Source organism: Myotis brandtii, unplaced genomic scaffold (genome assembly GCF_000412655.1).
Source record: "Myotis brandtii unplaced genomic scaffold, ASM41265v1 scaffold253, whole genome shotgun sequence".
Classification (NCBI taxonomy): Eukaryota; Metazoa; Chordata; class Mammalia; order Chiroptera; family Vespertilionidae; genus Myotis; species Myotis brandtii.
The window spans coordinates 2050249-2067950 of record NW_005359590.1 but is presented as its reverse complement, the minus strand read 5'-3'; the positions used below and the strand labels follow the sequence as shown (position 1 = coordinate 2067950).

The 17702-nt window shown below is 41.6% G+C and overlaps 1 protein-coding gene across 8 annotated transcripts in view; it reads right to left on the bottom strand.

The window, feature by feature from the left end:
* Positions 1–17702, bottom strand: part of NIN (ninein (GSK3B interacting protein)) — a 92605-nt gene that overhangs the window by 12437 nt on the left and 62466 nt on the right. For 6 of the 8 annotated variants that reach the window (XM_005867892.2, XM_005867893.2, XM_005867894.2 and 3 more), the window contains 10 exons: positions 14577–16724; positions 13178–13303; positions 13005–13074; positions 11048–11260; positions 9827–9940; positions 6160–6282; positions 5355–5468; positions 4450–4596; positions 3071–3250; positions 1068–1217 (listed from right to left, as the gene is read on the bottom strand). In XM_005867892.2, the coding sequence (XP_005867954.1) occupies positions 1068–1217; positions 3071–3250; positions 4450–4596; positions 5355–5468; positions 6160–6282; positions 9827–9940; positions 11048–11260; positions 13005–13074; positions 13178–13303; positions 14577–16724 (3385 nt within the window). The remainder of the gene's footprint in view (positions 1–1067; positions 1218–3070; positions 3251–4449; positions 4597–5354; positions 5469–6159; positions 6283–9826; positions 9941–11047; positions 11261–13004; positions 13075–13177; positions 13304–14576; positions 16725–17702) is intronic. The other 2 variants (XM_014541004.1, XM_005867898.2) reach the window with 2 other exon arrangements.

Below are 17702 nucleotides of genomic sequence, written 5' to 3'. Positions count from 1 at the left end.
CTTTCCCCCCTCCTTTTTATTGAATTTATTGGGGTGACTTTGGTTAACAAAATTATGCAAGTTTCAGGTGCCCAGTTCTACAACACACTTTTGTAACAAAGTAAATGATCATTATTCTCATCAGATTTTAAACAAACCGTATGTTTCAGAAAAGGAAGGTAACAGTGAAAACTCTTGAGTTTTCAGGAAAAGAAAGAAAAAACATGTAACAATAAGAACTCCCAGAGTAACAATGGTCCAGAACTCTTAACTTCGTGGAACAAAGAACTGAACTGTGTTACAAAGGTTTAACCACGGTGGAGCCAGCCTCCAAGATGGTCCCCTATGATCACCTCCTTCCTGGTCTTCACACCCTTGCATCATCCCCTCCCATACTCTACCAGGGTTAGTCTGTGTGACCAATAGAACAGAGCAGAACTAATGGTGTGTATCATTTCTGGGATTAGCTTATAAAAGGTACTACAGCTTCTGTGCTGGTGTTTTTTTGGATCTCCCTCTCTCATATCACTCACTGCCACATCCTTAGAAAAGGCCCCGGGAGTGAGGAGCTGAGGCCTCCGGCAATCAGTCAGCAGGAAAAGAAGCCTCCTCTGAACTGTTATGTGAATGAACCTGGAAGTGGATCCTCAGCTGATATCTGGACTGCGACCTCATGACAGACCCTGAGCCAGGAGCACGCAGCTAAGCTGCTTCTGAATTCCTGACCCTCGGAAACTGTAAGACAACAAATGTGTGCTGTTGTGCGATATGGCAACAGATCATACAGACCTTAAAATGTTCCTAATTTTCAGGCTACGTATACTCTACTAACTTATAAAGGCTTTATAATACTAATAAAGATGACTGGCTGTCTTCTTTATGAAAGCTTGAAGTTAATCGCTCCTTTTCAAACATCAATCAAAAAGAAGTATACTGTTTTGACAAGATTACAAGAGCACAGACATAAGGGAGAACAAAAATATGCCACTGTAGTCATTTCCTTGGAAGCAGGCAGGGGAAGAAACACACACTTAGGGACCCATCACAGTCAGAACGTAGACACATGGTATAAACGCGTAAAAACTCACCTTCCTATTCGCAGGAGATCTTTCCTTTTGAAACTGTTCGCACTCTCTTTTCAAGCTCAACTTCTCCTGCTCTGTGGGCTTCACAGTACCTGATGCATTTACCTGTGCTTGGTGCGTGGGGGGAAGAAGGCTGGATTCCAGTTGACGGACCTAGCGAGCAAATGTCAGAGGGAGATGCTAAGATGATCACCCAACCAGGAAAACAAACAACGAACATAAGGAAAGTTTTTATACAGCACTTGGGTATTATTGTGTTAAAAACACTTTTTTTCTCCAGTCAAGTCTGCTAGTTTTCGAATCCCACTTTTTTTGTATATCAAAAGATCCTTTCTAGGTAAATCTAATTTTGGTTTGATTGGCTCTAAAAACTCAACACTGTAAAGAACAGACAGGGAAGGAGGGGACTTCTGGCTCTACCAAACCACTGGGAGGAGAGTCAAGGAAGTAGACGTAGTCCCAGCACTTTTGCTCTGCCATGAGCATGACCTGTTAGGAGTGAATGAGGTGACAGTCCTTTCCACTTTGTATTGGACTGTTCACTCCTGAAACAATATATTTACATCAACTAAGTTCCAGGAGGACAGTGACCTTGTCTGTCTTGTGCAGCACCGCAGCTTCAGTGATAGTAGTTGTTGACACACAGTAGGTGTTCTAAATGAAAATCTGTGGCTCGAGGTGATTAAGTAAAGGTTAAACATAGTTGGTTCACTACTTAGTACAAGTAAATAATTTAAACATCAGTTTAGTGGTTGGAAGAGATGATTTTTAAAGACCATTCTAACAGTGATAGAAGGAGACTTGACTTGGGGTAGTGAACACACAATACAATATACAGATGATGTATTGTACACCTGAAATCTATATAATTCTATTTACCAATGTCACCCCAATAAATGCAATTAAAATGCATTTGAGATTCAGCTATGCTGTCATGTATGCAGATGTTCATTCCTTTTCACTGCTGAATAGTATTTCCTTGTGTGGATGTGCCACAGTTTGTTTCTCCGGTTGAAGGGTATTTGGGTTCTTTCCAACTTGGCATATTAATAAATCTAATTTAGACATTAAAAAAAGACCATTTTAACCTTTAAAGACCATTCTAAACTTGAAAGATTTAAATCTAATTTTTAAAAACCATTCTAACCTCTAAACCTTGAAATAACCTTTCAAGGGGGAACCTTTTCTCTTACAAGGAGTTCCAGGGGTGGGCAAACTTTTTGACTCGAGGGCCACAATGGGTTCTTAAACTGGACCGGAGGGCCGGAACAAAAGCATGGATGGAGTGTTTGTGTGAACTAATATAAATTCAAAGTAAACATCATTACATAAAAGGGTACGGTCTTTTTTTTTTTTTTTTTTTTAGTTTTATTCATTTCAAACGGGCCGTATCCGGCCCGTGGGCCGTAGTTTGCCCACGGCTGAGTTAGACCAATAAGATTTGAGTCTTGTTTTACCATTTTTGTACTACTAGTCTCCATGTCCAGCCTATTTAAAGAGGAATATATGGTTAACACTTCCATGAGTTTATGTTTTGGATATGAGGATTAAAATCACAGATTTATTTTTAAAAATGTGTTTTTATTAATTTTAGGAGGGGAGAGGGCGAGAGAAAAACATCCGTGAGAGAAACATTGATCTGCGGCCTCCTGCATGCCTCCTCCTGGGGATCAAGCCTGCAACCTGGGAATGTGCCCTGATGGGGAACTGAACTGGTTACCTCTGGGAGCACTGGATGATGCTCAACCAACTGAGCCACACTGGCTGGGCTAAAATCACAGATTTTAATACAGAACTGCTTATACAAAATGAAAACTATTGTAGAAACATACCAGGATAAAATTAAATGAAAGTAAATGATAAATTACACATTCTCAAAATAAGTCTGCTGTAACAGAACACTCAAATCCACACCCTAGAACTATTTTAAACATATAAAACATTCATTTTCACATCAAAGTAAGCCTTTTCAGACATATGCCACCACGTGCAACTTTTCGAGTTACCTTCTCCCGGGAGTGTGTGAGTTCTGCTTTGGTGTTCTGCACCACAGTTTGGAGTCTCTCGTTCTCCTGCCAAAGCAGCTGTTGTTCCTCATTCCTTAGATGATCCAACTTGTCCCAAGACAGCCGCTGCTGCTGGTTATGGAATCCTGATGGGTGGGTGGCTACTTCTGGGGCCCAGTTCTTAAGAGACAATTGCAGAGTTAAGCCTTAAAAACCAAGCTGATTTCTGTTGTCAGTGTCATGCTTACCTAATGACAATTCTTAGTAGGTACCTTTCAACCTTCACCTTTGTCTTCTAATGGGAGTGAATGTATGTATATATATATAGATATAAATAAAACAATGTTATGGGTGTTTGAACAAAAAAAGGTTTGTAAACTCACTGTTTAAAATGGTCTTTGGCAAAATAGCCCCATCAAGTCTAACAGCAAATGTGATTGTTCGACAAGTCCCAGCTCCATACAGGACTCAAGTACATAGAGATTGGTGGCCATACAAACTGCCTCATTCTTATGAAGTTATGCTTTGAACCCAGATAACTGCTCTTCTGATTAACAGAGGACACCAAGGGGACTCGGAAATGCACTGCTAACTTGAATGCTTTCACAAGCTCAAGTCTACTTTCATTTTCACATATGCAATCATATCCTTTTTCAGATTCCAAAGCACATATTGTCCATGTGATTGAGGCCTGAATACAGAAATATACTATAAGCTACCAAAGCGATTTTTTTGGATCCTGAAAAATGCTTTAAAAAACAAAAAAGGTAACACAACTTGATAAGCCTTTTAAGTTAAAACATAAAAAAGAAAAAAAGGCACCATCTTATTTTGAGAAAAAATGTCAGCTCAGACGTAATTTTTAAAAATGGAAACAACTATTAAGAGATAAAGTAACTGAAGTAATGCCTACTTGTAGGTAGGACATCTCAAAATCTACCTAGGGCTGACGTCCATAACATTTTCTTAATTTATTTGTGCATAGACGAAGCAGCATTGTGATATTGAGATGAGACACACTTTCTACAACATCAAAATGTTTTAATTTTACAACAAAATAACTTAGTCATGGTCTTCTGACTTTCACAATACCCAAAGTTAACTTGTCACGATGGTTCTATTTATATAAAGTTCAGATCCAGCGTCCCTAATCTATGGTGCAGAGGGTGGAATAGTGGTTCCCTTGAGGTTATCGACTGGAGGGGACAGACGAGAGCCTGCTGGGAACTGGGAATGTTCTATATTTTGAACGAGGTGGCGGTTAAACACACACACGTAAAATACAACATTTTACATATATATGTATATAAATAATCAAGCTATATACTTAAAATGTGTACACTTTACTGTATAAAGTTAAACCTCAATAAAAAAATTACCTTGTCATCAGCATTCTGAAGTTGCTTACATAAAGACATCACTTCTTGTTTTAAAGCCTCCTTTTCCTGCTGAGTCACTCGTAGATCGGATTTAATCCGGGACATCTGCAGGTTTACATTCTGTAGTGTGTCCTCTAAACTCTGAACCTGCATCATGAGAACAACCTTACACTGTGACCCAAATCCTTGTGGTCTCACCTACAGCATGTCCAGGGATGATGACCGAGCTAGGACAAGATAACACCTAGGTCCCTTCTGTTTCTACTTATTACATCCAGTTCTCTACAGTAGCTCTGTGGAAACCCAGTATGTTATGTATACTTACAGGATGTTAAATTATATTTATGACGATGAACTATGCCTGGAGCAGGTATTGCTGATATATTACCAAGTGATATCTTACAGAACCAATGAGGACCAGCTGGCATCACAAAAGATGGTTTTACCTAATTTTATAGAAATTGTAAAAATTTCTGTAACAATTTTAGCCTGTGGTGTTGGTTTGTAAAGGACATCTTAGTTAAAAATAAGAAGATATACTGGTAGAACCCTAGGCTACCATGTTAACATCTCAATTAAAAAATTAAATTGGTAAAAGGAATGTTGATAGAGATCTTTATAATAGGGCATGCACCTGCCTTAGAAATTCCATTTCTAAACTTGGAACAAGCAGTCCTTTTTACACATTATTCTCAAGCTTTTATGAGTAAGTAACCTCATAATGATAATGAAATTTGAGGGAAATAGTCAAATTATTTCACTATACTATAAGTATGTATCAACTATTAGTCAAACTGAATCATTCTGAGTCCTTTTAGGCTACATCCATTCTTTCCACTGGGGGTTCTGCTGGAAGATAGAGGAAAACATTAACTGTGCAGATGAAGCAAGAATTGTCCACACACCTTTTCCCGTGAAGCCACTAGCTGCAACTTTAAGCTTTCACTCTGCTGTTCCCACGTCTTCTGTTCTTGCTTCATAGCAGCAATTCTGTGCTCTAAAAGACTTGATTTTGCCAGCTGTTTCAGGGAAAGACAAGAGGTAACAGGGCATCTTTGCAAACATATCTAGTCTCAATTTATATGCCTCCACTTACACTGAAAAGATCAAGTACCATTTATTTACAGGGGGAGCAGAGCAAGGCAAAAGAAAGAAGTTTTCTCAACTGACTCCCTTTCTACCTTCTCTTTGGGGATTTCCATTTTCCTTTCTCACTGCCTCGTATTTTGCGGGTTAGAGATGGTAGACTGGGAGGCAATTAGAAATCTCAAGAGTATACCATAATAGGAAAATACAGAGGACCTAGTAAGGCAGGTGGGACAAAAACAGTGTTTTGGATTTGCTAAGGAAAACACAATAGAAAAAAAAGGGTCGATGTACTAGATCTCATATTATTAAATGCAACAATATATTTTTACGCTATATATAAATACATAGTGATACCTTTAAAATTATAGATTAAGTAGCATGGCTACATATTAAAATGAGACAAACTTTATATTACTGTATTTAATGATGTGGTTATTAGACAACTACTTTAAGCTCCTGCTAAAATCATGGCCTGGGGAGCTCTAAGGTCACATGATGCCAGCTGAAATGCTGTTCCAGGAGCCTCCGGAACAATTAGGCCTGCGTGCCAAGGGCATAGAGAAATGCTCATTATGGTGCACACTGTACAATGATGGCAAAAAGTCATCTTATTTTTACTACCTTATCAACGCAGCTATTTAATTCTTCGCTTAGAGCTTCCTTTTCTTTCAGCAGTTTTTCATTGTAGCTTAGAACACTAGAAATTTTTTGCTGGAAGTCAGAGAGATCGGGACATCTGAGCAGCTGGAAGAGATAAACAAACGAGCCCTCCCCAGTCATCTCATGCCGACATTTATAAAAAGGTATTTATAAACAGGGCATTTTCAGGGCTGCTGCTATTTCCCTATCTGTGGACATTTCAGAGGACACATAAACTCTTGGGGACTATAATTAACATTAACAAAATGTTCCCTGCTAGTTTCTCTCCATTCTCCAATGCACTGTGGAAATGTCTGTTCAGATAGACTCAACCAGACAGACATTGATAAATAATGGTCCTAGCTTTCTGCTTTACTTTCAGGGTTCAATAAATAACATACTGACATCCTGTCATCAATTTAACTTGTGTACATCTAGCACAATAAGTTTTCCTCATGCTTTTTTAACTAAGTAAATCATTTTCAAAAATCTCAGTCAAGATTATAGAATTGGTATGAACCAAGTACAATGTATTAACACAAGAACAAGTTGAAAGACAAAACATTATTTTTTAGCTTGTTTCAAATACTCTTCTCTTTGGAAGATGCCCAAATCCACTTGCTTAGTAAAATGTTGCTGTGTGGACACACTGGCTTCCTCCTCTCCACTTTATGGAATCAGGAAAACCAAAGACTTTTTTGTTTCTTTTCAGCATCAGCCTTAGCACTATTGACATTTTGGGCCTGATAGTTCTTTGTTGTGGGGTCTGCCCTGTGCACTGTAGGGTGGTTAACAGCATGTCTGGCTTTACCAATTAGATTCCAGTAGCACCCTCCCCCTTCCCCACACATCAGTTATGAAAACCAAAAAACACCCCCAGACATCGCTAAACTTCCCAGGTTGGGGGAGCAACCTCCCCTCCCGCAACCACTGCTTTAAAGAGATGGGTTTCGTACACTTCTTAACTCTTTTCCACAGTTCATGCATTTTTCATTTCCCTCCACTTCACTTGGCTTTCCAGTTTTCAATTCTTTATTTTCATTATGATTTTATGGCCATCTTTCTACTTCCTACTTTCTTTTCCATTTAGCTTTAGGAATAGTATGACCAAATAGTCTTTGAGAGTTGACTTTGGCCTTCAACTGGCAACAAATCCAGCATACCTTACAAATCTAAAAAAGTCAGAAGGATGTAGGAAAATGTATTTTAAAGTACCCGGGCACTGGTTTAATGAAGAGCCTCTCTCCTTTGTTCACTGCCTTGCCTCCCCGTCCCTGGGCCCTCACAAAGCCTGCTGGGTGTCTACGAACAGCCTTGTGACTTCTGCTGATGCTATTCATGTTTCTTTTCATTGCAACAGGTAACAAAAGTGTTTTGTGAATGAGGAGTCATTATGTCCCATTGAGGGAAATATTCAAATTCTAGGTCCAAGCTGTATGGCTGACACCATTCCACTATGTGATCCAAAAGAGTGCCACACAACAGCTTCCTGCCAAAGGGAGACGGGGCTCACTGTTTTTCCAGAGCACGATTTATGTCAATGCCTCTGTAAAACATATGCAATAAAGAAGTGCGGAATGATGTCCTCATCAAGCTGTCTTACTCCCAGCTCTGCTCCTCTTCTCCTGATCCCTAGCTTAGCACAGTCACAAAGCACACGTTTCCTCTGCTACGGATTTGGAACCCATCATTACCATCTTAGAGGCTGAACAACAGGCCGACTTTCAAAGGTAAAGGAGAAAAGTGTGCCCCGGTTAATTTGGATGAAGTTGGTAAGAAGAGCTTTGGAATACTTATCCACCTGAGAAGGGCCCTGCAAGTTTTAACTTCTGCAATGTCTGTGTGGACTGACAGCTTCTGTTATGGCAGAAGAGAGATGCTTTGCACAGTAGCATCTGACTTGACAAGGTTCTGTGAAAGTCCCCATTAGGTACCGGTACTGTCCTAGGCATGATGAGGGACACAAATTCCCTGAGGGTCTTATAATTCTATTAGGAAATCTAGACTGACAGGAGTCACTTAGAGGTCAACACGAACAGAACACTCAGTGGTAGGGACACCGTTATGCTCATAAAATGAACAGATACAAGAGAGAATCTTATAATCTAAGGATGTCATAATGTTAAAGTAATCCATTTGTGAAGCAAATTAAATAAAATGGGATGATGAAATTCTCCTATTATAAATTAGCTTTGCTCAAGCAGAAAGATTTCTGTACTCACTCAAAATTTCAGAATCTATAATAAAAGCGTAATATGCAAATCAACCGAACAACTAGCAGGACGACTGTCCGGATGACCTTCCAGACGACCACGCTATGACATGCACTGGCGCCTGGCCAGCCAAGGCGGGTGCGATGCAATTGGTCGGGGGCCCCACATCGCCCCATGATCGCCCCTGTAGAGGGAGGCCCAGGCCACCCTTCTGTGGGCAATTGATGTGGGGGCTCTGCGGCCAATTGCCCCAAAGAGGGAGGCCCAGGCCACCGGCCAGTGGGGTGATCGATGGGGGGTAAGGGAGCTCCGCGATCGCCCCAAAGAGGGAGGCCAAGGCCACTGGCCAGCAACACTGTGGTGGGTGTGCGGGGCTGGCCAGTGATCGCTCTGCAGAGGGAGGCCCAGGCCAGTCAAGCAATTGCACCCCACGCCTGTCGCCCACAGAGGGAGGCGACCGGTGGCAGGGGGTGGGGGGCAGTGCCACACAGATGGCAAGCAGTGGCAGCAGCAGGGGTGGGGCCAGCTGCTGGAAGGAAAGCCCTGATAGGCCCTGATCACCAGCCAGGCCTCAGGACCATACCCGAGGGGTCCCGAATTGCGAGAGCGTGGAGGCCGGACTGAGGGACACTCCACCCCCTGCCCCCTGCACGAATTTTGTGCACCAGGCCTCTAGTAAAGAATAAAACAGGACAATGTCCAGGATATAACTTTAAGGTAAACTCTCTTTTATACTTAAAATTAAGTCTTTGAAACTTTGAAATAGGCTCTGAAAGCCAGATTCATAAGACTGCATCCCTGATAATCCTCTAGAATTTACCCTTATGCCTGAGACGCCTCACACTTGCTGTGAGGAAAGGATAAGAAGGACCAGCTTTGCCTGTGTCTCATGAATCTGGGTGGAGGGTTATTAAAGTTACAAGGAAAAAGGTACCTTCTTTGTAGACAAACTTATATTACTTTTTCATCTGGTTTGGAGCAAGTAGAACATCAACTTTCTTAAACTAAAGTGGCTGTGATCATTTATAGCAACAGAATTTCAGTCTACGACATATATAAGTTACAAACTAGAACTAGAGATTTAGCAATAAAAGCCCTTATACAGTGGGGCCTTGACTTACGAGTTTAATTTGTTCCGTGACGGAGCTCGTAACTCAAATTACTCGTATGTCAAATCAAAAAGTGAATGAGTGAGACACGTGATGCTGGGCTGATGTTTTTGGCTCGTATCTCGAAAAACTCGTTAGTCGGGACACTCGTAAGTCAAGGCCCCACTGTAAATAGACTTGTATTGCAAGTCTTCAACTTTACTGAGCAATAAGCTAGTTGACAGGATTCAGTCAAAAGGACATTTGGTGGCTGGCAAAGCCAGGCCATCAGGTACATACTGTCTTACAAGAGGTTCCCCAGACCTCTCCTAAGCAGCACAGTCTTACCTGCTTCATTTTCTCCAGTTCATCTTTGAGAAGGAGGTTTTCCTGTTCCACAATATGCGTCTGTATTTTAACTTCAGAGAGTTCTGCCTCCAAAGAAGACACCAAAGTGGAGGACTAAGAAAAAAATTAAAAAGTTAAGTAACAGACATATTCATTTAGCCTGAGGAAACTTACTAGGGCCACAACGGCAGCATTAAGGACACACTAGTACAATTTCAATGACACACGGTTTTGTTTTTAAATAAGGGAAAGTTTACTTAGAAATTTATTAAGGACCCTTGGTGCTTAGGAGAAAGTGGCAGAGAGATATGCCTCTTGAGGGACAAAAGAGGAAGGAGAGGCACAGATGTGCTCCAGAAAAGAGAGGGAGAGAGGGACAGAAGGAGAGAGGGAGAGAGAGAGAGAACCAATGACACTGGTTTATGGTCATTCATCCTTATACTGAATGGAATTAACTAAACGATCTTTTAAAAGGTTCTCCTCTCAAAAGGCATGGGCATGATTTTTAGGGTAGTTTTTTGAAGATTTCCCCACCGTAAAGTAACTCTCTCTCTTGGAGACATTCTTGAGGCGATGCAGATCGTGTTTCTCCTTAAACTTTTGCTTATTAATTTTCGTGTCTATCAGTGGGTTTTGTCTACAATCACTACTTTGGTGTTTGCCTTCTAATGGCTTTCTATTTTTTTCTTCATTTATTAATTGGAATTCTACTGTAAGGAAGACAGTGTGTCTCCCCTTTTATTTACGTACTCAGTTTTTTATATCGGTGTGGCCATATGGATATTTATTTTATCCTACGTTTATAACCATATTTATTTTATATTTTACTATGATGATTTTGTTGCTGAAATCGTTCCATCTTTGGCCTAAAGGAGGTTGGGCCCTGTGTCCTTTCAACATGCCCCATCTTTTTTGAGCATTTTTTTCTTCCTGGCACAGTGAAATACTCCAGGCTCATCTTGAATTTTCCTTGTCCCCCAGCCTTGGAATCAGTCATTTTTCCAAGGAGCCCTGGTTCCTTTTATAGGAGAAAGGTGTTTAGAAACCAAGATCTGGGCCATCCATAAATACACATCTATATATCTCTGTCTATTCATATGCCGGTACCACACTGTTTTCACGATGGAGACTTTATGTACAAGAAATGTAACACTGTATAAGCATTTCTTTTATTTGTTGGGATTTCCTCCACAAAGGCTGTGGGGTGGCTGCAGAGCGTACCTGCATTTTACAGCGTTCCAGTTCCGCTTCCAGAGTAGACTTCTCCTCTTGCCACTCCTCCAGCGTGCCGCGCCCTGGCTCCTTCTCCTGGCACAGCACTTCCGCCAGACGTTGCTTAAGCTCTTGCAATTCTCTCTGATTTTGAGAGTTCTTTTGGCTAAGTTCCGTCTTTTCCAAATCCAACTGTTGGTTTTTGGTTTTTAATTCTGAAATCTAATTAAAATTGAAATAACTCTTAAAAACTAGTTACCCTACTTCTGCTAAAAAACAGATTTAGAGACTAATTGGTTTTCCCCTCGATATGTAGATGAAGTTACACACACACACTTAATAACAGAAATAATACAGAGTAACTGTTACACATTCAGTCAGTTCAGAAGTGTGTTAAGAAGCGATAGACACTCAGTCCAAATCCACTCCACATGAGTAGCCATGGTTCACAGCTGGATACATGTGTATCCCTCCAGATTGTTTTCTATGCATATGACAAAACCCGTATACTGTACACAGAGAGATTTCTTTCTTTATGACAAAAATTGGAATCATTTCAGATGTTTGGACAGCCTGTTTTCCCACTTACCCTATTTTACAGACCCATCTTCTAAGTCAGTGCATTCAGAAACCACCACATGCTATATATTTTAGTGGCTGTTGGGTATTCCAAGGATCAAGACATTGCATAATGCATTGAATTTTAATGATGAAGAAACAAAGCAATCTTTTGGAAAATTCACTTACACATGTTAGCATTTTGTATTTAGGATCTTTTTTTCTTTTAGCAGTGGGGCTGTTGGGTTAGAAGGCATGCATCTACATTACTATTTTTATAGATATCCCCAAAACGTCTTTCTCACAGTGCTACCAACTTACAGTTCTACCAACTAGGTATGAGCACCTTCGTTTCCTCACCACCTCTTTTATTTTGATGAAGTCACTCTTTAATTTTTGCTAATCTGAAAAAAGAAACTCATTTAATTTGCACTTCCCTAATCACTAATGAGGCTGGTCATCTTTTTACTTGTTGTATTCTTTTTTTTCTGTGACTTGACCATTCATATTGGTTATTCATTTTTCATCTGGGTTTTGCCATCTATATATACTAGTATAAAAGCCCAGCAACCAGAACAGCAGAATGACCAGAGCGACCAGAACAACCAGTGGCTATGACACACACTATGGCAGCCAACCAGCCTGATCCAGGCCCCGATCGTCCCCCGGCCCCCACCAGCTCAGCCGCCAACCGCCCGCAGCCCCTACCCCCTGCTGGCCCGGCCTGATGGGCCCCCATTGGGGCATGCTGGCCGGATCCCACCCATGCATGAATTCATGCACTGGGCCTCTAGTTTGTTTATAAGTGTACAAAATACATTTTGGATGTTAACACCTTGTCTACTCTTTGCCCAGGATGCCCTTGCCTACTGACTGACTGACTGTTTCAGACAGATTTTTAAGTGGCCTTCGCCCACAAAATTGCATGTTGTGGGATTGTACAAATTGGGCATTGACTGGCACAAGTTACCTAAATAAATCATAATTCTGTGAAAAGATACTGACTAACTGGCATTCTGTATCTGTGAAATTTTGTCCTTAACTTTCTGCTTTCAATCCTGGTGAGAAAAGAGGAAGGAGCTAACAGTTGCAACTGTCTGAGGGATAGAACTAGCATGATGTAGGTTTGGTTTCAGAGGTATCGCCTACCCATTCCCACTGACTATAAAGCTTGTATCAAGCACTCAGAGCCAAGAAATAATAATACATTATTAAACCCACAAAAAATAGAAACTTTAGCGAGTCATCATGAGGTGAGTTTCCATTTTGAATCTCCAAATTTACAACCTTACCACCTCTAGCTACATGTTATTCCAATAGCATATCCTATAAATCTGTAAATTTCAAATAAAAAAAAGAGAAAATTTCAGACTCAAGTAACACTGGGAAATATGAAATATCTCCTTACCTGTTTCTTTAAATTTTCAACCATCTGCTGAACTGCGGCTTTTTCCTGTTTTACAGTTTCTATATTTGGCCTAAAGGGACAATGAAAACTTAAGGGTTAGGCTTTAAATTTTGAAGTAAAATAGTTTTAGTCCCTTCAAAAATGCCTTAAGAAAACGTAAGTATATGTCTTACCACATTTCTTCCTGAGATCCATTTAATTTCTCCAACTGCAGGTTAGAAATGCTATCTTCTTCACTTAGAGTAGTAATTTCATTTCTCAAAATAGAATTTTCTTCTTGAAGCTTCTCAGATTCATATCTGAAGCAGAGATTTGAAAAGTAGTTACAACAAGGCAGTCATCTGGCATCTTTGGAAAATACTTTCTAGTAATTTTATGAAACAAGTATTTCATGCCAGTTAAAATGAGAAGTCTAAATTAGTAGTCTCTGTTCTTAGAATTCAAACTATAACATTTTGACTCATTTCTTATGGGCAGTAAGAATCTCACTAAGACATTAGGGAAGTGTGGCTGAAACACTTGTGCATGGAGACAGAGGGAGACGCCATGGCCACTCTGGTTGCTGATCGTGTCTGTGGCGAGCCTACTGCTTTGAGCAAATAATTTCCTTTATCTCAGTCTCAAGGCCTGCCTGCTGCCAATGGACATAAACCATATTACTAAGTTGTACTAGCTTTCATTTTAGGCCCCAAGGTACCTAGAGAAAGAAAATTCACTACATGAATAAAAGGGCCATACTGAAATATACACAATGTTTACTTTGTGTTTTTTTTCCATTTCATATATTCTGGTTTTTAGAATGGAAAATCCTCTGAAGTGAGAAGAGGAAAAACTACATCCAGAATTAAATTTTGTTTCATATCATTAAGATATTTCAGACATGATGCAATATTTTACACATTTTTTTAAAACCAAATTTGCTAGAAGACTATTGCAACCATATTTTATAAAGCCAAGTGAGCAGTGGTTCAAGTCTTTTTGTTGTTGTCTTTATTCTCAAGCACATTTATTAAAATCTGATAGCTCCTCAATTAAATTATATGTCCTAAGATAAATTTCTATTGTTTATGGAATATTGGCATATATCTTTAAGTGGTATAAGGGAAAAAACTATAAGCTACAAAATGCATTTATCCTATATTAGTATAAAGAGAGTTATCTACCAAGCAAGCTAATAATATACAAAAGGCATTCATTCTCATATAACAGGTTTCATCAACATGAGGAAAATAACATTTAACAACAACAAAAATTCTACCTGTCCAGATGAAGGGCTAGAAAAGAGTTAAAGACTCGACATACACGGATGATGCACATGGTTAAACAGCAAACACTCTCCGTTATCAACTTTCACACGTCAATGAATGACATTCATTTCCTACAGAGGAAGGGGGTGCCTCCTAGGCAAGGTTATTCTACTTGTTAATGTGACAGAAGCAGAAGGAAGTCTAAAGCACTGCTCTCTTCTTGGAGACTAACAGGTTAGTGTCTCTAGGTACAGCAAGCAGCAGAAGTTAGATGTGGCCAGGTGCTCGGTGGGACTCCATGAAGTTTAGAAGGTGCATACGTTACCTCAGAAGCTCAACTTTCTGCTGCATCTCACTGCACGTGATCTGCAAGTCATGCATCATTGCCTTCAGCTCTTCCTCCTTCCCTCCTTGAGCAGGGACATCTTTTTGCTTCACTAAATTAGTGACTCTCTCCCTCAACTTCCTAGTCAGCTCCTGCAGCTTTTTTTTCTCCAGTTCTAACTCCGCGATCACGGCCTGACGCTGGAAATGTCTGTGTTGGAGGCCTAGGAGGGTGGTGTTTTCTTCGATGATCACCTGGTTCTGTTCTCCAGGCTTTTCTCCGTGAGTATGGATTGTTCTGTGCAGCCAGGCAATTTCACGTGCTTTTACTTTTCCCAGGATCTGGGTGTTCTCCTGCTCAAGGTACTGATTTTCTTGATAATGTTCTATAACCTGGCATACATTCAAAGCCTTGGACGCACGTGCTCCCAGTGTCTGATTTAGTGCAAGTGCCTTCCCATCAGGCTCGGGCTCAGGGTCCAGGTCCTCTAACTGGGCTTCCCACAGGGAGAAGCAGTCACCCTGGAGCGCCGCTCTTTCTTGCAGCCTCTCAATCGTGCCTTCAAGTCTCAAAACCACAACGTGCAGCTCCTCGTTTTCTCTTTTGACCTCATCGTAACTCCTTTCCAGGCTGAGGAACGTTTCGGTCACTTCTTCCGCTCTCTTCAGCTCGTCCTGCAATCGGAAAACCTCTGAAGCCAGTTCCTTGTTGTTTTCCAGGGCTTCCTCGTAGTGCGTCTCCAGCACTCGCAGCTCTTCCTGGAGACAGTCGTTTTCTCTGCCAGCGTCTTCGTATAACAGTTTATACTTGGGAGAAGCCTCGGCGACTCTCTCAAGCGCGTTGAGTTTCTTCTTGAGCACGGAAACATCAAAGAGTAGGTCCTGCTTCTTCTCAGAAGCTCGATCGCAGTCCGCACGTAAGACCATTAATTGTTCCTGAAGTTGAGAAATCTGATTCTTCAGGTCCCAGGTCTCAGTCCTGGTCTCATCGCTGTTTTCAAGCTCAGAAAAACTCCCCATGGACGCTTCAGACGCCTCGACTTTGACCTCCTGTCTCTGGAGAGAGCTCGTCCCTGTGCTTCCCAGGTCCCGGGCCTCATCGTCTCGCAGGTCGCTCAGGACGCGCCGCCTGGTGACACCTTCTACTTGCTTCCTGCGGTTTTGCAGTAAACATGGCTCTGTTTGTTCCTCAGAATTCCCGAAAAGCCCAGTGGTGGCCTCCTCTAAACAAGACGACATGACTGACCCGGGCTCTAATTTCTGCAGCCTCTGTTGCAATCGAGAGATTTCCGCAGCCATCTTCACGTTTTCCTTCACTGCCTGCTCGTGAGCTCTCTGCAGGCTCAAGAGGACATCTCCGTTCTCTTCCAACAGCTGCTCTCCTTGCTGGAGCAGGGACATGGCTCCACTTCCTTCTGCCTCCTCCCCTCCTGTTTCCTGGCAGCCATTCGGAAGCCTGGAGGGAGGAGATGCCACCTCCTGCATCTCCTTAATTTTATTCTGAAGCCGGGTGATTTCTGTGCTCATCTCGGCTCTGTCTCGATCTGCTTTCTCACAGGTCACTCTGTGGACGCTCTCCATGGCCAGAAGCTTGGACATCATTTCCTGCCTCTCCTGGTCACGTTCCACTTCCAGCCTTTCAAGCCGCTGGTTGGCCAGCTGCTCCGAGACGCCCGCCTGGCACAGGACCTGCTCGCGGTCCTTCAGCTCTCTCTCGTGACTGCGTTTCAGCTCCAGGATCTGGTCGGACAGTAGGCTTTGCTGACTTTCAGACACTTTTCTTAGGTCTTCCAGGTCTCTGAGTAGCTGCTCTCTCTCACCAACCATGCTACTCAGGTGTTCTTTGTATGTTTTCTCCAGCATCTCTCTCTCCTGGGTCAAGGCCAGGGAAGTCGCTTTCTCTCTCTGGAGAGTCTCCTTCAGCTGCTCCTGGGCCTCGGCACACTCCTGCGTGAGCTCGTCCTTCTCAAACTGCCACTGAGACCTCTCCTCGCGCTGCTGTTCCAGGAGCTCCCTCAGCTCTTGGCGCAGGTGCCTCTCCAGGCTCTGCAGAGCACTCTCACATCTCTCAGTGACTTTCTGACAGTCAGCCTGAACCTGGGCTTCTATCTCACAGGTTCTTCTAGTACACTCAGTTTCCATTTTTTCCCTAAATGTGGTCAACATACAGCATTACTCCAACTGCCATCAACTCCAGAAGCAAACAAACAAAGAAAACATTTCCCATGCACAGGAGAAGCTGCCAAGCAAACAATTTAAATACGTTCTAGAAATAGGGTTCACTTCTCCCTCTGTGATTCATTTACACTGAGAAGGGATGTCATTTCTGAGAGCCAAGACCAGCAGCCATAATTGAAAAGACTCAGTACTTATTTCTCTCTTTATTTACAAGAAAAATTTAGAAAGAAAAAAAAAATCTTTGGCATTCCCCTGGATGTATTTGTTTTCAGATTTTTAACTAACCACTTAAACTGATATTTCATGGTAAATGATCAAATGCACTTATAGCCCCCTAACTTGGAACATATAATATTTTTCTTTTTAATTAAGTATGTACTTAAGGATAATAATCACCTAAAACACACGTATTACAGTCATATGTTTTTGCCTCTTATTTAATGAAGTAGCACTGAGGTCATCAGAGTATGAAGCACCAAAGGCCTCATATGTACCTGAGATTTCACACGAGTAAGGTAAGCACAAAGTAGGGTTTCATAACTCTGGGAGGAAATGTGACTTTGCCCAGAATGTAGTTTATAAATAGCCTTTCTCAGAAAACAACAGGATTGAACTAGGAAGGACCCACATTTGCAATAATCGTATCCTCATCTGTGACCTTAAAATATACAAGTCTGAGCTCTGGTCGGGTGGCTCAGTTGGTTGGAGCATCGTCCTGTACACCAAAAGGTTGCAGGTTCAATCACTGGTCAGGGCACACACCTAGGTTGTGGGTTTGATCCCCAGTCAGGGCACATATGGGAGGCAACCAATTGATGTTTCTCTCTCACATTGACATCTCTCTCTCTCTCTCTCTCTCTCTCTCTCTCTCTCTTTCTCTCTCTCTAAAAATCAATAAAAACATATCCTTGGGTGAGATTTAAAAAAAAAAAGATACAAGTCTGTCACC